The sequence below is a fragment of the Leopardus geoffroyi genome, chromosome C1 (assembly GCF_018350155.1).
Source record: "Leopardus geoffroyi isolate Oge1 chromosome C1, O.geoffroyi_Oge1_pat1.0, whole genome shotgun sequence".
Taxonomy (NCBI): domain Eukaryota; kingdom Metazoa; phylum Chordata; class Mammalia; order Carnivora; family Felidae; genus Leopardus; species Leopardus geoffroyi.
In genome coordinates, this window is record NC_059328.1 from 63,842,748 (window position 1) to 63,865,376 (window position 22,629).

General features: G+C 40.7%; 1 protein-coding gene across 5 annotated transcripts in view; it reads left to right on the forward strand.

Moving 5' to 3' along the window:
* The window catches only part of ST6GALNAC3 (ST6 N-acetylgalactosaminide alpha-2,6-sialyltransferase 3), a 540,386-nt gene that overhangs the window by 227,206 nt on the left and 290,551 nt on the right, over positions 1 to 22,629 (forward strand). For all 5 annotated transcript variants that reach the window (XM_045477895.1, XM_045477897.1, XM_045477898.1 and 2 more), the window contains exon 2: positions 2,586 to 2,780. In XM_045477895.1, coding sequence (XP_045333851.1) covers positions 2,586 to 2,780 — 195 coding nt within the window. The remainder of the gene's footprint in view (positions 1 to 2,585; positions 2,781 to 22,629) is intronic.

A 22,629-nucleotide genomic window follows, 5' to 3' on the forward strand; every position in this document is an offset into this window, starting at 1 on the left:
CTGTGCTCATTACTTGGTTCCCTTTGATGAAACATGGGAGGCAGACAGGGATTACTAGGGAGCAGGCTTTTACAACTGTGATCTCGTTCCATTTTGAAGTTGCTCTCAAAATGGTTGATTTATTTTCCTCTCATGTATGCATTATGTATGTGTGGCTATGCGAGATCTGTGAATTCAGAAAGGCCCTCTGTACCTTTGTCCCCAAACCCCCATCCATGCAATGTAGTGCAGCAACCAGTAGAACCAGAGAGCCACGCAGGGCTTTGCAATAGACAAAGACACAAATCCCATCTGGGTCTCCTTCAAAGAAAACTGCTGTTTTGCAACAAGCTACCGGGTGGTGATAAAAAAGGTTCTTACCTGTTTACTTAATGGGTGACTGGCCCCTTTGCTTTTATTTAGCCATCTGTTCTGGTCTATGTCCCTTTAAACTTGTAAGATCCATCACCTCATTTAAGCTGTTACCTTGACACATTGCAATGTTGTGGACATAATGATTCCACAGAGGAGCAAATTAAAACAGTTTTTCATGATTAGAAGGTTAAATGAGGTAAGGCTGTGGTAGTTAGTGGTGAGATAAGGGGTTTTGAGGAGGCAGAACTCAAGGGACTTGCAGGTGATTGGAAAATTAGGCTGGCTAGACAGAAGGACGGGGCTTTTACAAATTACGGAGCTGAGCAAGAGCTAAGACTTCCTTTGAGGTCTCTGACTTCTGGGGGCTTTAGTCTCCTGTCCTTGCAGAGACTGTGATCATGACCAGGGAGGAACAGGGGTCGGCTTTGGGTTTCTTTTCTGCTTTGGGACATTCTGTGAAGGGCAAAACGAAGTTTATTCACTAAGAAGTGATAAGCTGGAAACACAACAACATACATCAGGTCATTCCTGGATAGTTATTTGGCTTCCCTTAAGTTTGAAGAAGAATTGAGGGCCAATCCCAGCTTTGTGGAGGAATCTCTGATTGTGTCTTCACCCTGGACTTCAAGGCATGGCTGTTCCTGACATCTGCCCTCTGCCCTGCTCTTTCTTCTTGCTCTAGATCTGACCCTCCACATGACTCCTGGATGGCTCCATTCAGGTGACCCACCATCTGGATAAAAACTAGGACTTAGGAAGCCCAGGGTTTTTAAATCATTTCGTACCCTTCTAAATCATTTCTTACTCTGACCACTCTGGTTTCTCCTAATATGACCAGTATTCTTGTAGTAACCTGGACTCAAAATTCTCCATCTCACCTCTATCCAATCAGGAGCCATGTTCTCTGCTTACCACCTACGTTGAGTTTCTCATATTTTTTCTACCTTTGTACTCCCCTTGCCACTGCTCTAGTTTCCATCCCTCATTACTTTTGTCCTAGCCAGTCAGAATAGCCTCCTAACTCATTGCTGTCTGTCTTTAGTTCCTCCCTGCTTCAAAACATTTTAAACAGTGACATTTGATTATAACATAACAGTTATAATTATAATTATAATTAAACAAGCAACAAACAAAACCTCCTTTCGTTTTCTATCACCTACCACCCTCGATAGACTTCTCAGCTTGGTGTTGTAGGCAGTCCCTAAAGTTATCATTTGTTGTTTCCAGCCTTTTCTCATCCTCTGTGCCCCAGGAAGACAAAGTTCTGTGTAGCTATGAATCACCCCATGTTTTCTTGCCTCCTTGCTGTCTTCCCTCTACCTAGAAAGCTTCACTTACATATCTCTACTGATTAAAATTCATGCATTTTATCCAGCTCAATCTCAAATACATCTCTGCTTTCCCCACCCCAGTCAGACGCATTTGCTCTCGTTCTTGTTCCATGGCAACCCATTAAGGGGGATGTTCTTAAGCTGCTTCGCATGGATTTTTTTCCTACTTTTATTGTTAGCTTTTTGAGTCTTAACTTTTGCATAGCCTTTCACAGCACAGGCAGCTTCCTGCCTGTAGCGGGTGCTAGATATAGAAATAAAGTAATTGCTGATAATTTGTCTACAAGGATGGGAAAAATCCATTTATTCATTCACTCAAATGTTTCGTGGGTGCCTACAGTATGTAAGGCAGTGTGTTATGGACCTGGGATCCAGAGATCAGTATAACAGTATATTCTGGTTCTCTAGGAACTCGCAATTAGATGGAGGAAAAGTCATATAAATAATTATGCAGTGAAAACTGTGCAACCATAGACGTGCCTTCAAGGTATGGGAGTGCAGGACTCTGTTAGGTTAGACAGGTTGGGGTGAAGGGATGGTGGTGGGAGAGGATGCAGCAGTTAGGAAGGGTTTCCTACAGTTGGGAATGTCTGATTTGCGTTTCAAAAATTGAATAGAAGTTGTCGAGGAATGTGGGGAAGTAAGGAAGGGTAGGAATGGAATGGAAAGATAATCTAAGAAGGCTTCTCTGCTTGTTCTCAGAGGCTGGCTAAAGCAAACTGGTCACCAAATGATTAAATTCTGTCTCCAAATGAAATCTCCTAAATGACACAGTCCTTTTATCCCTTTGAAAGAAAAAGAGAGGGAGATAAAGGAATCTCCCTCTTTGACTACTTTTGGTTGATAATCATTCATTCATTCATTCATTCATTCTTTCTTCTTCTTTTTAATGTCTTGTAGAGAAAGTCTATGATTGCAGTGAGCTTCATAGCAGCGTTCCTCTTCCTGCTGGTTGTGCGCCTTGTAAATGAAGTGAATTTCCCACTGCTGCTAAACTGCTTTGGACAGCCTGGCACAAAATGGATACCATTCTCCTACACATATAGGCGGCCCCTTCGAACTCACTATGGATACATAAATGTGAGAACACAAGAGGTAAGACCTCAGAGGGTTTCCTAGGATTTGTGGATATCCATGGTAACAGTTTTTCTTTAGGAGCAAGATGGTTTCCAATCACTGAACTTACTCCCTCTGCCTCTCCAAGCTTCTTTGGGTCCCTGACATCTTCTGTTTTCTCATTCTTAGACATTGTGACATACACATGTCTAATGTCTGCTGCCCCTCCTACATCAAATCTTCTGATTGTCTAGCTTCATGTGGAGTTGAGGAGGCAATTACTTGTTTTCCTGGTGTTTTAACATCCATCTCTTTCTATTGCAAAACTCTGGTCAGCAATTACCAGCTGGAGAACTGGCTGGCTTTATTTCCTGGAGGTCAACGTGTTGGGGACAGCTCTTTGTAGAACGGCAGAGAAGCATTTATATTCTTTAAAACTCTGTAATCCTTAGACCTGGAGCTAGAAAGGCCAAGCTGATTTTAAAATTCTCTGTGGTTGCCGAGATAATGGGATTTAAAGAGTTGCCAAATTTAAAGGGGTTAACATCATTTAAATCCTGTAATCACTGAACCTCTAAATCTTTGTAGCCAGTTGGTAGCACAGGAGAGGATGGAGGTATATGGACAACTAGAAAATATGCTACACTTTTCTAGTAGCACTTTTGCAAGCCAAGATTTGCATTTTAGAGCGAAGTAAAGAATTTGCATTTTAGAGCGAAGTAAAGAAACTCCCAAAATGTGTGAAGTGTATAGAAGTGGTTAATGACATTGTTTTTACTGTTTGTTTCTATGGAGTGCGGTAAATGTGAGGTTACTATTCCTAGATGCAGAATCCAAGCCTGTTTGATTGTTGGTGACAAGGGTACAAGTCATCAGTATGTCTATGTCACTGGGAAGAGTTTCAGATCAGATCCCATCGACAGGTCATTTTGTAAAAATACTAGAGAGGAGGGGCTCCTGGGTGGCTTTGTGGGTTAAGTGTTCAACTTCGGCCCAGGTCATGATCTTGCAGTTCTTGGGTTTGAGCCCCACGTCGGGCTCTGTGCTGACAGCTCAGAGCCTGGAGCCTGCTTCGTATTCTGTGTCTCCTTCTCTCTCTGTTCCTCCCCTGCTCATGCTCTGTCTGTCTCTCTCTCAAAAATAAATAAAGGTTAAAAAAAATTAAAAAAAAAATACTAGAGAGGAAACTTGGGTGTAGAATGCTGCTACTGTCCTGAGAGTTATTCTTAGCATCCGGGGAGGGACACTGAATGCTGGCTTGGTCTGTCGTCTTGTGTAGGCAATATCATACCTGAGTCACTGCTTCTGGCTAATTTGATTCTTTGAAAATTGTTTCTGTATCTGCAGGGTTTACAGGCTTTTTATTAGACCTTTATAGTAAAAAGAAAAAGGCACCATTAATAACATACAAATTCTTAGGAGTTTTGCTTGATGTTTAACCTTTAATTGGTTTTAAATCAATTTTTAAAAAAGTGTCCATTGCTTGAATTTGTTGAGTGTCCTAATAAATCGATTATCTATATAAAAATGTATCTCTTAGAGAATAGTTTGTGTCACTCTTGTCTTTTGGTACTTTCAATTTTGGCTGTCATTGAATATTCTATAACTACTGGATTGTGTTGGTCATTTCACAGATGCCTATCACAGGTAGAAAATGAAACATGGGAAAAAAGTGTCTTATGAATTACTCTTGTGAGGGAAATCCCACCAAATGTTAAAGACCCTTTCATTTATCCAAATATTAATGGATTCGGGGCACCTGCGTGGCTCAGTTTAGCATCCAACTTTTGATTTTAGCTGGGGTCATGATCTCAAGGTTGTAAGATTGAACCCCATGTCGAGCTCCACCTGAGCATGGATCCTGCTTAAGATTCTGTCTCCCGGGGCGCCTGGGTGGTTCAGTCGGTTGAGCGTCTGACTTCAGCTCAGGTCATGATCTCACGGTCTGTGGGTTCAAGCCCCACGTCAGGCTCTGTGCTGACAGCTCAGAGCCTGGAGCCTGCTTCAGATTCTGGCTCCCTCTCTCTCTGCCCCTCCCCCCGCCCATGCTCTGTCTCTCTGTCTCTCTCTCTGTCAAAATAAATAAACATTAAAAAAAAATTAAAAAAAGAAAAAGATTCTCTCTCTCCCTCTCTCTCTCTGTCCCTTCCCTGCTCCTGCACGGGCATGTGCACACACTCTTTCTCTTAATAAATAAGTAAAAAAAAAAAAAAAAAAAAAAAAAAAAAAAATATATATATATATATATATATATATATATATATATATATAAAGTAAACAGATATATATTATATATATTGGATTTTGGACTGTTACTGGAAAACTGACCTGAGGATGCGGTTATTTATTTATTTATTTATTTATTTATTTATTTTATAATATATGAAATTTATTGTCCAAATTGGTTTCCATAAAACACCCAGTGCTCATCCCAAAAGGTGCCCTCCTCAATACCCATCACCCACCCTCTCCTCCCTCCCACCCCCCATCAACCCTCAGTTTGTTCTCAGTTTTTAACAGTCTCTTATGCTTTGGCTCTCTCCCACTCTAACCTCTTTTTTTTTTTTTTTTTTCCTTTTTTCCTCCCCCTCCCCCACGGGTTCCTGTTACGTTTCTCAGGGTCCACATAAGAGTGAAACCATATGGTATCTGTCTTTCTCTGTATGGCTTATTTCACTTAGCATCACACTCTCCAGTTCCATCCACGTTGCTACAAAAGGCCATATTTCATTTTTTCTCATTGCCACATAGTATTCCATTGTGTATATAAACCACAATTTCTTTATCCATTCATCAGTTGATGGACATTTAGGCTCTTTCCATAATTTGGCTATTGTTGAGAGTGCTGCTATGAACATTGGGGTACAAGTGCCCCTATGCATCAGTACTCCTGTATCCCTTGGATAAATTCCCAGCAGTGCTATTGCTGGGTCATAGGGTAGGTCTATTTTTAATTTTCTGAGGAACCTCCACACTGTTTTCCAGAGCGGCTGCACCAATTTGCATTCCCACCAACAGTGCAAGAGGGTTCCCGTTTCTCCACATCCTCGCCAGCATCTATAGTCTCCTGATTTGTTCATTTTGGCCACTCTGACTGGCGTGAGGTGATACCTGAGTGTGGTTTTGATTTGTATTTCCCTGATAAGGAGCGACGCTGAACATCTTTTCATGTGCCTGTTGGCCATCCGGATGTCTTCTTTAGAGAAGTGTCTATTCATGTTTTCTGCCCATTTCTTCACTGGGTTATTTGTTTTTCGGGTGTGGAGTTTGGTGAGCTCTTTATAGATTCTGGATACTAGCCCTTTGTCCGATATGTCATTTGCAAATATCTTTTCCCATTCCGTTGGTTGCCTTTTAGTTTTGTTGGTTGTTTCCTTTGCTGTGCAGAAGCTTTTTATCTTGATAAGGTCCCAGTAATTCACTTTTGCTTTTAATTCCCTTGCCTTTGGGGATGTGTGGAGTAAGAGATTGCTACGGCTGAGGTCAGAGAGGTCTTTTCCTGCTTTCTCCTCTAAGGTTTTGATGGTTTCCTGTCTCACATTCAGGTCCTTTATCCATTTTGAGTTTATTTTTGTGAATGGTGTGAGAAAGTGGTCTAGTTTCAACCTTCTGCATGTTGCTGTCCAGTTCTCCCAGCACCATTTGTTAAAGAGGCTGTCTTTTTTCCATTGGATGTTCTTTCCTGCTTTGTCAAAGATGAGTTGACCATACGTTTGTGGGTCTAGTTCTGGGGTTTCTATTCTATTCCATTGGTCTATGTGTCTGTTTTTGTGCCAATACCATGCTGTCTTGATGATGACAGCTTTGTAGTAGAGGCTAAAGTCTGGGATTGTGATGCCTCCTGCTTTGGTCTTCTTCTTCAAAATTCCTTTGGCTATTCGGGGCCTTTTGTGGTTCCATATGAATTTTAGGACTGCTTGTTCTAGTTTCGAGAAGAATGCTGGTGCAATTTTGATTGGGATTGCATTGAATGTGTAGATAGCTTTGGGTAGTATTGACATTTTGACAATATTTATTTTTCCAATCCATGAGCAGGGAATGTCTTTCCATTTCTTTAAATCTTCTTCAATTTCCTTCGTAAGCTTTCTATAGTTTTCAGCATACAGATCCTTTACATCTTTGGTTAGATTTATTCCTAGGTATTTTATGCTTCTTGGTGCAATTGTGAATGGGATCAGTTTCTTTACTTGTCTTTCTGTTGCTTCATTGTTAGTGTATAAGAATGCAACTGATTTCTGTACATTGATTTTGTATCCTGCGACTTTGCTGAATTCATGTATCAATTCTAGCAGACTTTTGGTGGAGTCTATCGGATTTTCCATGTATAATATCATGTCATCTGCAAAGAGCGAAAGCTTGACTTCATCTTTGCCAATTTTGATGCCTTTGATTTCCTTTTGTTGTCTGATTGCTGATGCTAGAACTTCCAGCACTATGTTAAACAACAGCGGTGAGAGTGGGCATCCCTGTCGTGTTCCTGATCTCAGGGAAAAAGCTCTCAGTTTTTCCCCGTTGAGGATGATGTTAGCTGTGGGCTTTTCATAAATGGCTTTTATGATCTTTAAGTATGTTCCTTCTATCCCGACTTTCTCAAGGGTTTTTATTAAGAAAGGGTGCTGGATTTTGTCAAAGGCCTTTTCTGCATCGATTGACAGGATCATATGGTTCTTCTCTTTTTTTTTGTTAATGTGATGTATCACGTTGATTGATTTGCGAATGTTGAACCAGCCCTGCATCCCAGGAATGAATCCCACTTGATCATGGTGAATAATTCTTTTTATATGCCGTTGAATTCGATTTGCTAGTATCTTATTGAGAATTTTTGCATCCGTATTCATCAGGGATATTGGCCGGTAGTTCTCTTTTTTTACTGGGTCTCTATCTGGTTTAGGAATCAAAGTAATACTGGCTTCATAGAATGAGTCTGGAAGTTTTCCTTCCCTTTCTATTTCTTGGAATAGCTTGAGAAGGATAGGTATTATCTCTGCTTTAAACGTCTGGTAGAACTCCCCTGGGAAGCCATCTGGTCCTGGACTCTTATTTGTTGGGAGATTTTTAATAACCGATTCAATTTCTTCGCTGGTTATGGGTCTGTTCAAGCTTTCTATTTCCTCCTGGTTGAGTTTTGGAAGAGTGTGGGTGTTCAGGAATTTGTCCATTTCTTCCAGGTTGTCCAATTTGTTGGCATATAATTTTTCATAGTATTCCCTGATAATTGTTTGTATCTCTGAGGGATTGGTTGTAATAATTCCATTTTCATTCATGATTTTATCTATTTGGGTCATCTCTCTTTTCTTTTTGAGAAGCCTGGCTAGAGGTTTGTCAATTTTGTTTATTTTTTCAAAAAACCAACTCTTGGTTTCGTTGATCTGCTCTACAGTTTTTTTAGACTCTATATTGTTTATTTCTGCTCTGATCTTTATTATTTCTCTTCTTCTGCTGGGTTTAGGCTGCCTTTGCTGTTCTGCTTCCATTTCCTTTAGGTGTGCTGTTAGATTTTGTATTTGGGATTTTTCTTGTTTCTTGAGATAGGCCTGGATTGCAATGTATTTTCCTCTCAGGACTGCCTTCGCTGCGTCCCAAAGCGTTTGGATTGTTGTATTTTCATTTTCGTTTGTTTCCATATATTTTTTTATTTCTTCTCTAATTGCCTGGTTGACCCACTCATTCGTTAGTAGGGTGCTCTTTAACCTCCATGCTTTTGGAGGTTTTCCAGACTTTTTTCTGTGGTTGATTTCAAGCTTCATAGCATTGTGGTCTGAAAGTATGCATGGTATAATTTCAATTCTGGTAAACTTATGGAGGGCTGTTTTGTGACCCAGTATATGATCTATCTTGGAGAATGTTCCATGTGCACTCGAGAAGAAAGTATATTCTGTTGCTTTGGGATGCAGAGTTCTAAATATATCTGTCAAGTCCATCTGATCCAATGTCTCATTCAGGGCCCTTGTTTCTTTATTGACCGTGTGTCTAGATGATCTATCCATTTCTGTAAGTGGGGTGTTAAAGTCCCCTGCAATTACCACATTCTTATCAATAAGGTTGCTTATGTTTATGAGTAGTTGTTTTATATATTTGGGGGCTCCGGTATTCGGCGCATAGACATTTATAATTGTTAGCTCTTCCTGATGGATAGACCCTGTAACTATTATATAATGTCCTTCTTCATCTCTTGTTACAGCCTTTAATTTAAAGTCTAGTTTGTCTGATATAAGTATGGCTACTCCAGCTTTCTTTTGGCTTCCAGTAGCATGATAAATAGTTCTCCATCCCCTCACTCTCAATCTAAAGGTGTCCTCAGGTCTAAAATGAGTCTCTTGTAGACAGCAAATAGATGGGTCTTGTTTTTTTATCCATTCTGATACCCTATGTCTTTTGGTTGGCGCATTTAATCCATTTACATTCAGTGTTATTATAGAAAGATATGGGTTTAGAGTCATTGTGATGTCTGTATGTTTTATGCTTGTAGTGATGTCTCTGGTATTTTGTCTCACAGGGTCCCCCTTAGGATCTCTTGTAGGGCTGGTTTAGTGGTGACAAATTCTTTCAGTTTTTGTTTGTTTGGGAAGACCTTTATCTCTCCTTCTATTCTAAATGACAGACTTGCTGGATAAAGGATTCTCGGCTGCATATTTTTTCTGTCTAGCACACTGAAAATCTCGTGCCAATTCTTTCTGGCCTGCCAAGTTTCAAAAGAGAGATCAGTCACGAGTCTTATAGGTCTCCCTTTATATGTGAGGGCACGTTTACCCCTTGCTGCTTTCAGAATTTTCTCTTTATCCTTGTATTTTGCCAGTTTCACTATGATATGTCTTGCAGAAGATCGATTCAGGTTCCGTCTGAAGGGAGTTCTCTGTGCCTCTTGGATTTCAATGGCTTTTTCCTTCCCCAGTTCAGGGAAGTTCTCAGCTATTATTTCTTCAAGTACCCCTTCAGCACCTTTCCCTCTCTCTTCCTCCTCTGGGATACCAATTATGCGTATATTATTTCTTTTTAGTGTATCACTTAGTTCTCTAATTTTCCCCTCATACTCCTGGATTTTTTTATCTCTCTTTCTCTCAGCTTCCTCTTTTTCCATAACTTTATCTTCTAGTTCACCTATTCTCTCCTCTGCCTCTTCAATCCGAGCTGTGGTGGTCTCCATTTTGTTTTGCATTTCATGTAAAGCGTTTTTCAGCTCCTCATGACTGTTCCTTAGTCCCTTGATCTCTGTAGCAAGGGATTCTCTGCTGTCCTGTATACTGTTTTCAAGCCCGGCGATTAATTTTATGACTATTATTCTAAATTCACTTTCTGTTATATTATTTAAATCCTTTTTGATCAGCTCATTAGCTGTTGTTATTTCCTGGAGATTCTTCTGAGGGGAATTCTTCCGCTTGGTCATTTTGGATAGTCCCTGGCGTGGTGAGGACCTGCAGGGCACTTCCCCTGTGCTGTGGTGTATAACTGGAGTTGGTGGGCGGGGCCGCACTCCGACCTGATGTCTGCCCCCGGCCCACCGCTGGGGCCACAGTCCGACTGGTGTGTGCCTTCTCTTCCCCTCTCCTAGGGGCGGGATTCACTGTGGGGTGGCGTGGCCCGTTTGGGCTACTTGCACACTGCCAGGCTTGTGATGCTGGGGATCTGGCGTATTAGCTGGGGTGGGTAGGCAAGGTGCACGGGGGCAGGAGGGGCAGGCTTAGGTCGCTTCTCCTTAGGTGATCCACTTCAGGAGGGGCCCTGTGGCAGCGGGAGGGAGTCAGATCCGCTGCCGGAGGTTTGGCTCCGCAGAAGCACAGAGTTGGGTGTTTGCGCGGAGCGAGGAAGTTCCCTGGCAGGAACTGGTTCTCTTTGGGATTTTGGCTGGGGGATGGGCGGGGGAGATGGCGCTGGCGAGCGCCTTTGTTCCCCACCAAACTGAGCTCTGTCGTCCGGGGGCTCAGCAGCTCTCCCTCCCTTTGTCCTCCAGCCTTCCCGCTTTCTGAGCAGAGCTGTTAACTTATGACCTCCCAGAGGCTAAGTCGCGCTTGCTGTCGGAACACAGTCCGTCAGGCCCCTCCGCTTTTGCAGGCCAGACTCCGGGGCTCTGCTTGGCCGGCGAGCCGCCCCTCCGCCCCGGCTCCCTCCCGCCAGTCCGTGGAGCGCGCACCGCCTCGCCGCCCTTCCTACCCTCTTCCGTGGGCCTCTCGTCTGCGCTTGGCTCCGGCGACTCCGTTCTGCTAATCCTCTGGCGGTTTTCTGGGTTATTTAGGCAGGTGTAGGTGGAATCTAATTGATCAGCAGGACGCGCGGTGAGCCCAGCGTCCTCCTACGCCGCCATCCAGGATGTGGTTATTTAATAAGCCACATCAACCAGGCTACCCTTTGAAATTCTGTTGGTATAGTTTTTATTTTTTTAATTTATTTTATTTTATTTATTTAGTTTTGAGAGACAGAGGGGGGCAAAGGGAAATCTTAAGCAGCCTCCACACCCAGCACAGAGCCACACGCGGGGTTCGATCTCTTGACTGTGAAATCATGATTGAGCCAAAATCAAGAGTCAACACTTAACCAACCGAGCCACCCAGGCACCCCTGTTGGTATTAGTTTTTTAATACAATGACTTTACTAAAGGATATTGATCATTTATTTTGCTCCTGCAGAGGTTCTATCTTGGGAGGAAGCATAGTTACTGGAAAGAGTTTTTAAGACTTGGAGGCACAGAGGCATGGTTTACGTGCCAGTTCTGACATGCAGAAAGTAAGCATGACAACATCAACTAGCTAAGTTATTATAAATGCCAGATTGGTAAAAAAATTAAGAATCTGACAATAGCAGATGTTGGTGAGGTATAGAACGACAGGAATTCTTATGTACTGCTAGGGGCAATATAAATTGGAACAACCACTTTGGGAAAAAATTTCCTGTTCTTGAGTAGAGTTGAAGATCTGCACACACCATGCCCCAGTGTTTCCAGTCATTGATGTACCCAGGGGAGACACTCATGAGCATAGGCACCAGGAGGCATGGACCACGTGTGGGGCAGCATTATTCATGACAGCTAGAACCTGGTAGCAACCGAAATGTCTCTCTGTAGGACAATGGCTTAAAATCGCTCTGCATACCCTGGAATACCACACAGCAACAGCAATGATGGAACTGCAGCTACGTGTGACACTAGGGGTGAATCTTGCACAAGCAATTTTGAGCAAAAATGCAAGAATAATAGAATACAGAGTGTGATTCCATTTATAGATCACAAGAAAAGGCAAAACTAAATGATGATGCCTAGGGACATATATAGGAGATAAAACTACAAAGGAAAAAAAAAAAAGGTAAGGAGATTATCATTGTGGAAATGAGAAGAGCAGTTACCTCTGAGAGAGATGGACAGTTTGTGATCAGTGTGGGTTGCTGGGATGTTTACAGTATCCTGTCTTTCGATCCAGTTGGAAGTTACGTGGGTGTTCACATTATAATTATTTATTAAGTATGTGTTCATGTTGTTTCATTTTTATGCATTTCTATTTCATATTAAAAAATTAAAAATATATTCTGAGCCCAGGTAGGATATTTATTGACCAAGAATCACACAGAGCACCTCACCTAATGTACAGCAAGAAGTAACTGAAAAGAAGCATTAAGGCATTAAGCTATCTAAAACAAGAAATATTTGAAATAGGCAATTTCATCTTACGTAAAGACAAACAGATAATATGGGTAACTTACGTGCATGATAGACAGAGAAGTTCCATATTGTAACATGAGAGCAGGTGATGAACAGAAAATTTTGCATGGATGTTGAAATATAATATAATAACATCCAAAGAGAATGACAGATTTTCCTCCAAACTCAAACAATTTTAGGCTACATTGGGAGGAAAACAAAATTTTGTGGTTCCTTACCTCCTTTTTCATGATTTCATCTTTCCTTCTCACAATTCCACCCCACCCTCACCCCCATGTCTGGGCTTCAGTCTTACTCCCCGATGCTCTGTATTCTGGTCCTCACCAAATAATGATTTCAGATGCAATCCTTCCCAGAGATGGTTGCATTTAAATAAGGCTTGCATTACATAAAGGAAGAAAAAGTCTTCAAGAACCAAAGTAACATAGCTTAAATGGTGGGTGGTACACTTGATGTTACTGTGCAAACAGCTTCAATAGTGACCCTCAAACCTTGCTTCAAAGGTAGCTACATACTCCTATGTTCCTGATCACTCTACTTTAATCTGGAGGAGGGTCAATAGCCATGGCTTAGCTAAGTAAGTGGTCACCAAGCTGATGTGTTTATTTTTAATATCTTGGTCCTTGAGGTTTTCTCAGAAGAAAGTACAAGCTTTCTAGAAGCCACCAGACTTCCAAGAATTTTTAAACATGTAGACATGCCAGCAATAATTTCCAGACCTAGAACATCTGCAAACATGATTATTGTTAATGATGGCTTTATTGGCTGATGCTTTAGCTGGACCAGACATTGCTACCATTAAACAAAAGTTTTATGAGTGAAAATGTTTACAAGAAAGAATATCTCTCCAATACTGTCTAAAACAATGAGGGGGTGGGATGGCAGAATTTGAAGATTTAGTGGACATTGGGGAGAGCGGGATTACTTGGGAGCAAAATCTGATTCTTTGGTTATGTTTAAAATAAGATGAACTCTGGTCCCTTTGGCTTGGCACAAGTAGAAGTATAGGCAGTCTTATAAATCTGCGACAGCCTGTCCTGAAGGCCTCACAGAGAATAAATTATACACTTTTCAAGCTTGGATTAATGTTATCAATTCACCTAGTTCTTAAATGACCTATTCTCAAGGGAAGTACAAGAGGTAAAAGTACAAGGAATACAGGAAAGATAACCAGGTGGACTTGCTTATATTTTATTTTTATTTCTTTTTAAGGTTATTTATTTATTTTGAGAGAGCATGTGTGCAAGCGAGGGAGGGGCTTGCAGGGAGTGAGGGAGAGAGAGAATCCCAAGCAGGCTCTGCACTGTTAGCACAGAGCCCCATGTAGGGCTCGATCCCTCGAACCCACGAACCATGAGATCACGACAGGAGCTAAAATCAAGAGTTGTACGCTCAACAGACTGAGCTCCCCAGGTGCCCACTTGTTAAATTGTTGGAGTATTTTTTTCCTGATCTAGACGCATAAGAAAGCAAGTTTTGAAAACTATGAAGACTATTCTAGTGAAGTTAAATTGAAAGAATTAAAATACCCTTCCTAGCAAAACAATGACAATCTAAATAATGCAGTTGGTGATTGCCTCCCCACCACCTTCGTTGTCCCCTGGCCCTTCTCTTTCTTACCCAGTACAGGCTACAGTTCTTATCTTTGGGGGAGGGGAAGTCTTGAGAAGCAGGGAAGTAAAATGAGTTACAACAAACAGGGTGAGTGCTGAAATTCTGAAAGTCCTTGCTGGCTGCAGAACCCAGAATTCCTCATCAATACTTACGTGTGATCTGACAGTAACCATGAGGAAGTGCCAAACTGAAGTTTGGACCCAGGGAGATTTAAGTGTCGTAGTAGGCCCTACACTCCCCCTGCGTCCACCTCACTTTAATTCCTGCCCCACTAGCTTCTCAGATTTGCCCTGTCACGTCATTTACTGTGTTAGTAAAGCAACTCTGCATTTTAATAAGACTGACTTTGGGGGACCCCACCTACAGCATTATGGCAGAGTTATTGTATTATTATTTGACCTTGGACATGGTTAGAAAGCATATGATACCCAGTATTTCCAAAAAATCCCTATCTATGCTTGGCAATAACCTATGAACTCTGCTTTCTCCTTGATGCAAATGTTAATGATTTGTTTTAAATTAATTAGTTGTGGCAGATAGAGAAGGTGTAAAAGCCTAAGGTACCGCAGGGTTTGCTTCAAGGCAGCTATTGTTTCTCCCTGTTTGAAATCATGGCAGATTTTGAGGGAAGAGAAAGGAAATGAACTTCAGGCTAGATTCTGTTTAGTTTCTAGACCATGGATTTAGTCATTGTGTTGCCTTTTTTGTTGGGTGACCTGGTGTGAAGACATTGCTCAGAGCAAGCAACCTGCAACTTATTTGCATTAACTACTAGATAAGAGAATCAAGTTCTAGCAATCAATAGGATGCCCGGCCAGATCTTCCTGGTGATTGGTGGGGGTGACAGATGTCTCCCTCACGTCTGATAAGAGAATATAGCATGCTAGAGCTGCAGAGGATTTCTGGTATTTGTGGTAGATTGCTCTTTCAGGTACCTAAAGATGTGCTAAGTGGAGAGAAACAGGATTTCTGGAACATAGCGATCAAGTTGTAGGGCTGCATATTGATTTGCTTAACAATTTAATGAGGCCGAAATATGCCTCTTTTAAAAATGAGAACATTTTAAAGCCTCAAGTAGACTAAATAAGAATACTTAGGATCAGTTGCTGTGACAGACAGGCCGCACTAGCCTAATTAAAGATGTGCATAACATATTGATGTTGCAATAGAATTTCCTGAATTGTGGTTATAGCAACAATTAAGGCACATAGCTGACTTTCTTGGCAATAAAAGCACACACTCCACAAATTCAAATAAATGTACACATGTAACTAAAGCTGACATGAATAGGCTTTCTATATTTGGGAATATAGGCTTTGGATTTTACATAAGTATACTGAGAGCAATTATATGCAAATGAATGTTCCAAAAGTTTAAATCTGATCAATTTAATTGTTAATTAAATTCTGAATATTCACATTTGTGTAATCATAAAGCAAAAGAAATTTCAACTATCAAATTGTTATAGAAAAGGAAACAACTAAATTAACATACCATAAAGATTACTTATTTGGCATGTGCATATTGGATTCATCATTTTTAAGATAATTTATCTTTTTCCTAAGTATGAGGGCATATGTATATTGAGTGGAGAAGAGATTATGTGTCTCAGTCCAGTTGTGAAATAGCAATTCCCAAACAATGTCTGCATCTCAAGGCCACCTATACTCCAGTGCTGAATGGGAGGGACAGACATAACTGTGCTCTTGGTGTAGGAGAAGGATTTGGATGGGCTGGAGAGAGGAAAGAAAGCAGAGTTGGGGAAAAGAGCAAGATTCAAAGTTCTGAATAGACACTGTCCATTTTCCTTCAGCTCTTACCACTCCCATTTGGCCAAGTGTACTACACCAAAAGTCAAGGTAAATTCCTAAGGTCTGCATGGATCATCACCTCCACCTCACACTCCATTGATCCATTTCTTATCTCTCTCAGATTCTATTACCCTTGTTGCTAATCTCTTACCTCCTCATTTTGCTTGGCTAGTTACCCAGTCTTTTCGTTTTGTTTTGTTTTAAGTTTATTTATTGTGAGAGAGACAGAGACAGCACAAGTGAGAGAGAGTTAGAGAAAAAGGGAGAGAGAGAATTCCAAGCAGGTTCCGTGCTGCCAATCTAGAGCCCAATGTGGGACTTGAACCCACGAAGCCATGAGATCATGACCTGAGCCAAAACCAAGAGTCAGACCCTCAACCCACTGAGCCACCCAGACGCCCCTAGTTACCCAGTCTTGGAGTGCTCTTACTGTGGTCCTGCATTCCTGAAAACACAGAATGCTTCCTTCTGTGTTCCCTGACATGGGCATGGTATTCCATGCCCAAGAGGTCCCTGAGGCACTGCCATAGGCCTGCATGATCCTCTGACTTTCCAGAGAAAGAAATGAGACACATCTCTGGACAATAAGTAGGCCACTCTGCCTGGAATGCAACTTATTGTAGGGAATAAAAGATAGAAAATGAATTTCATTGGGTAATGATGATCTAGGATATAAATGGGATCCCTGAAAAGGGAAAAACCACGCCCATACTTGGCAAAACAGTAACACATACATTATATACATACATTCATATTCATGAAACAACATATACAAATATACAAAACACATACATATATATATATTTACATGCTTGTAATCTATACATACACACATATGCTTACAGAACAATTTATACTTTCTTAAATATAAGCACACAGACTATATGCATATATACTATATTAGATAGTAAAATGGTTAAAATATGTGATTAGCCAGTTAGGTGTATGTGGTATCTCTTGGGCTTGTCTACCCTCTACCACAATCCCTCCCTTCTGATGAGAGGGGTGAGCAGAAAATTCAGGCTAGTGATTAGCCAACCAAGTAATTGGTCAAGAGATAGACACATGACCCAAGATGAGCCATTTTGAACTCTTCCCAGATTTTATTGTTTTTCTGGGTAATGCTGTGCTCTCTCGTTTGGTTTTAGAGCTGTCGAGAGGTGATTCTATAGGTGGCAATGGCTGTGTTCCCTGGAGAGAACGAGACTAAGACACTGAGAGAAGCAGGAATCAGTTACAGGGCTAAAGCAGGGGCATGAACAAATACTCTAGTGCTGAGACCAGTGGTTCTTGAAGCCAGTCTGCCTTCCTCTGTGGTTTGGGCATATAAGCTAATAAAATCCCTCCTTTTTATGTGTTTTGGTTTGAACTATGCTGATTTGGTCACTTGCAACTGGAGTCCTAGCTGATACGTATGTTACAGCTTATAGTTATTTTACAAGAACCACAGCCAAACATTCTGAAGCTCATCTTTAAACAAGGTGTTGCCTGCAGGATGAGAGGAGCTGTCTTTCCAAATCCATACTTCAAAACGCAGGGAGGCTGTGCACGAGGGGACACGGATGTCAGTCAATCAGCCAGCTCAGGTGTCCACAGAGATGCAATGCTGTATATCTTCCTGCTCAGGGACATATGTTCAAGAAACTAGCTTGCTCTTTTGAGGGAGGAGAATGAAGGTCACAATTTCCCAAGGTCATCAAGCCAGAAAATGGCCAGACAAGACTGAATACTTACTGAATTTCTAGTCTTACTCAACTGATAAATCATAAAGTTTTATTATAATCATTCAGATGAAATCTTCCCAATTGCTACGAGGCATCATCATTCAAAATAGATTGATTTTCACTTTACAAATCACATTCGTTATTGATGAAAAGTCCATTATCACAGTTTTCAGTGTAGTAATTGGTTCCCCAGGAAGATATAGGGAATTTTATTCATGATCAAACCTTAGGTAGATAAATGCCCATTTTGCCAACTGCTGTGTTAACACACTTGAAAGGGGCCTATTAGAAGTTGAAATTCACTTGCGACAAGCAAAGAAACACAAAACAGGGGCGCCAGGGTGGCTCAGTCGGTTAAGCATCCTACTTCAACTCAGGTCATGATCTCACGGCTCGTGGGTTCGAGCCCTGTGTTGGACTCAGTGCTGACAGCTCAGAGCCTGGAGCCTGCTTCAAGTTCTGTGCCTCCCTTTCTCTCTGCCCCTCCCCCCACCACTCATGCTTTGTCTCTTTCTCTCTCTCTCTCTCTCTCAAAAATAAATAAACGTTAAAAAAAGTTTTAAAACAAATTGTTTTAAAAAAGAAAGAAAAACCAAACAGCGCACCCACAAAAAAAAGCACCCTGATTTGAGAGTTGAAATAGGTGATAGAACTACGGCCCCAGTGGTAAGCGTTTTCGTTCAGCTTTCTCAAGTTCCGGCTAATAGCCTGACATAATGACAAGCACAAAACCACTAATTGAGTGGCAGTTAGTATTCACCATGAATATTCATCAATCACCACATATTTAAGAAGGGCTTGCTCAGTTACAGGCCATGTGCTAAGGATTTACAAGAAACCGCACTTAAAAAAAAACTAAAATTGGGGTTCACAAGGAAGAGAATGAGACAGACACAGTTACAAGTGTCCTCGAACAATATCACCTAAAGGGCATTGACATTTCAGCACCACAGATTTATTCCACTGCTGTTAAGAATAGAGAACATTCAAGTAATTTCAATTAGACAATTGCACTCAATGTCTGGAAGATAATTTGTCACTAAGTAGATGGCATCAAGTTGTGATTTCTCCAGCCTAATCATTTTCCAGAGTAGACTTACAAAGGCTTACTTAAGAAAGAAAGATATTTATTAAAGAATTTTCATTTAAAAAGCAACTCTACAGCTCCTATGTCAAATGTTATCCCACAAGGCTTGGAAAGTGGCATATCTGGTTAATTGAGCAATCTGGCTAATAGAAACATTTTACTATTTAACCAGTAGATTATTGATTTAAAAGGAAAATGCGACTGGGGGTACCTGGGTAGCTCAGTCGGTTAAGCGTCCGACTTCGGCTCAGGTCATGATCTCGTGGTGAGTTTGAGCCCCACATCTGACTGCTCTGACAGCCCAGAGCCTGGAGCCTGCTTCGGATTCTGTGTCTCCTCCTCTCTCTGCCCCTCCCCTGCTCATGCTCTGTCTCTCTCTGTCTCTCAATAATAAATAAACGTTAAAAAATTTTTTTTTAAAAAAAAGGAAAAGGAAATTAAGAGTTCTGGTCTAGCAACATAGCACACTAAGATAGCTGACAGTTCTCTTGCTGTAACACCAGGACCTGCTGGATAAAATAGGATACCTTATTTAATGCCCAGCTTGTCCTTGCCAGAGAGAATGGAAAGAGAGGTAAGCAAGAACACTGATGGTGTGTGGTTTCCTGGGGTTTTATTAGTATCAACAACTGAGTAATATCTATCCTATAGGAACAGAAGGCAAGACCTGGGTCCAGGAAAGCAGAGAGTCAGAGCCCTCCCCACCCCATGTCCCCTTCCACACACAGACCTAAAGCTGGGCCTTTGCGAGCTCTGCCCTGGTGAAAGGGGAGGCTAGGACTTGAAAACTGGCACAGAGAGCAGATAAGGAGACTTATTTATATCTTCGGTCCTTGGATAACAAAAAATTATCCCTGGAAATTCAAAATGCTAGACCTCTACCCTAGTGGTCTTCTAGTTTGAATTTTACTACTTACATTTCCAGGAAAGCTGCAAGATGAGAAATCACCCCCAAATTTCATCTCTAGCTAGTGATAAACGGGCGAAGGGGACTAAAATTCCTCTGGAGGGTGTTCCCACAACTCAGACACAAGGGAGTCATTAAAAATTATAAAACACAAGGAAACAGTCTGGTTAATGTGAATAATCACAGTTGATTATAACATATTTTCCTATACCTAGTTGTGGTGTTATATAATAAGTGTGCATTTGCTCTCTCGTCCTCCTCCATGGAAGAATTCTCAGTTCCAAAATATACCTGGTTCAAGGCATTTGGGATAAAGGATCATGGACCTGTGTACTTAAGCACTTCACTTGCCATTATCTCTTTCAGTCCTTACAGACTACCTACTATTTTACTGATTTCATTAATTTTGCAAGGCCCCAAATTGGTGATTCTGTGCCAGCGACTTTAGTTGTCCTGTGAGGGCGAAGGCAGAGGCTGAGATTGTACTGGTCAGAAGATTTCATTACATGGTTTCATAGAGGGTTCGTCAGTTCATCAAGCTAGAAAGGTCATTGGGTCACACTTGCTGAATGCACTACATGCTGGGCACTGTGCTAGGCTCTGGAATTGTAAAGACAAAATACTTTTTGTCGAAGAGTACAGAGCAATTTTTCATAATGTTAAATGGTGGTAAGTGAGAGGAGTTTATGTAGAGGTTTGTTTCAGCTCTTGAAGTGTAGACCTAGAAAGAAGATTTGTAGACAAGAGCGCAAAATATTCACTGTAGTGATCTATGTCTGCATGGTAAGTTTTAGGCGACCTTTTTCTTAAGCATTCTAGTTTTTCTGCACTGAGCATGTATTGTATTTATTACTAGAAAAAATTACTAGAAGTAAGTACTTTATTTTTAAAGCAATATCCATCTGTGAAACACTTCAGAGCTGTTTCCATCATCAAAAAAATAGAATTTAAAATGTGTAGATAAATATATTATTTGGAGTATTTTATTTCTTATTTTTTTATTTTAGAGAGAGAGAGAGAGAGAGAGAGAGCACAAGTGGAGGAGAGGGACAGCGAGAGAGAGGGAGAGAGAGAGAGAGAGAAAGAGAATCTCAAGTAGGCTCCTTGCTCAGTGCGGAGCCTGGCGTGGGACTCAATCCCAGAACCGTAGGATCATCACTGCACCAAAATCAAAAGTCGAGTGCTCAACGGACTGAGCCACCCAGGCACCCCTGTTTGGAGTATATTAAAAGTGAGTACTCTCCTACTCCTTAAGTATAGGTTGCTTATAGTGACTTCCTTCCAAAGAGTGCAATATGGAAAAGGGAAAAATAGTAATTTTGCAGTGGAGAAACTTGACAAACACCCTCAGCCAGGTGAACAAGGTCAACATCAATAGTGTTAAATCATGTTGGTAGTATGTACCCTTGGTGTAATGCCATGAAATGCCACTTTGCCTCTTTGATCATCTCCCAAACCCATAATCCCTGTCTAATTATGAGAAAAATCCCAGATAAATATAAATTGAGGACCATTCTGCAAAGTACTGACCAGTACTACTCAAAACCGTCAGGGTCATCAGAATCAAGGATGGTCTGAGAAGCCGCCAAAGGCAAGAGGATCCTAAGGAGATATGACTACTAACTGTAATGTGATATTCTGGATGGGTTCTTGGAATAGAATAAGGACATTAGGTCAAAACTAAGGAAATCTCGATAAAGCATCGACATTAGTTAATAATAATTTACCAATATTGGTTTATTAATAATAACAAATGTATCATAATATAATTTATATATATAATATATATATTATATAATCATAATATAATTATAAATTATATTTATATATAACTATATATATAAATATATAATAATATTATATATTATATCTGAAGCAGGCTCTGCACTGACAGCAGAGAGAGAGCCCAATATGAGGCTCGAACTCATGAACTGCGAGATCATGACCTGAGCCAAAGTTGGATGCTCAACTGACTGAGCCACCCAGGTGCCCCAAGATAAGATTTTGATTATAAGGGAAATTGAATGTAGGGTATATGGGAATTCTCTGTATTGTCTTCTCAATTTTTATGTGAATCTAAAACTGTTCTAAAATAAGGAATTGATTTTTTTAATGGCATTAGATTTTCATCCTGTGTATCTAGATGGTTGGAATTGCTATTAACTGAGATGAGGAAGACCACAGAAAGAGGTGGTTCAAAACAATTCGAAATGTATACTATTCCAGCCCTACAGGAAGGGATGTGTGAGACAAATGCATTGTGAATACATCACGGTGTTCATTTTCTATACTGAATACAAGAACTACTTTCGGAAAAAAAGTATTCTAGAAATAATTCCTGCCGTCCTTAAAAATCTTAGGAAATTCAGATTCTTCAAAGATTCCTCCAAGAACACATTGGAAATCAATCTGAGCTTTTAAATTCTGTTACTTGTACTCATGCACTTAGGCAATTTCCTTTATGGTTAATGCAACCCACTTTTTGGCAATGTAAATGACTTGTAGAATTCCTAGGAAGGAAAGGTACAAGTAAATAACTTTTTGGTGGTTCAGGATGGTATTGCATTTTGCCAATAACTCTCATAAAGTTCGACGATGTTTATTGAATTGAGGACACTTACCTATCTTTCAATTATCTTTCCCAAAGCTCATAAGAAAATGTTTTCAGCATATCCCCAGAAGATAGGAACAATAACATAACAATAATAATAACGATGATGATGATAAGCCAACACATATAGTGCTTATTATGTGCCAGGCACCATTCTAAGTGCTTTACATACACTAATTTACTTAAACCTCATAATTCTAATAATTAGGTGTTATTATTATCACATTTTGCAAATGAGGCAACAGCAGCTCAGAAAGGATAAGTAACTTTTCCAAGGTTACGTTGTCCTTAAGTAGAGTTACTGAGATGTGTATCCTGGCTCCAGAGCCTCTGTTCTTCACCACCACACACACTGCTTCTAGTAATAATAGCTAATATTTATATAGAGTAATCACATCTCTGCTATGTAAAACTTGAGCATGGGTAAAGGGACTACTTTCTTCCTCAAAAAATGCCTCTTTCATATGTCTTATATATGCCAGAGATAG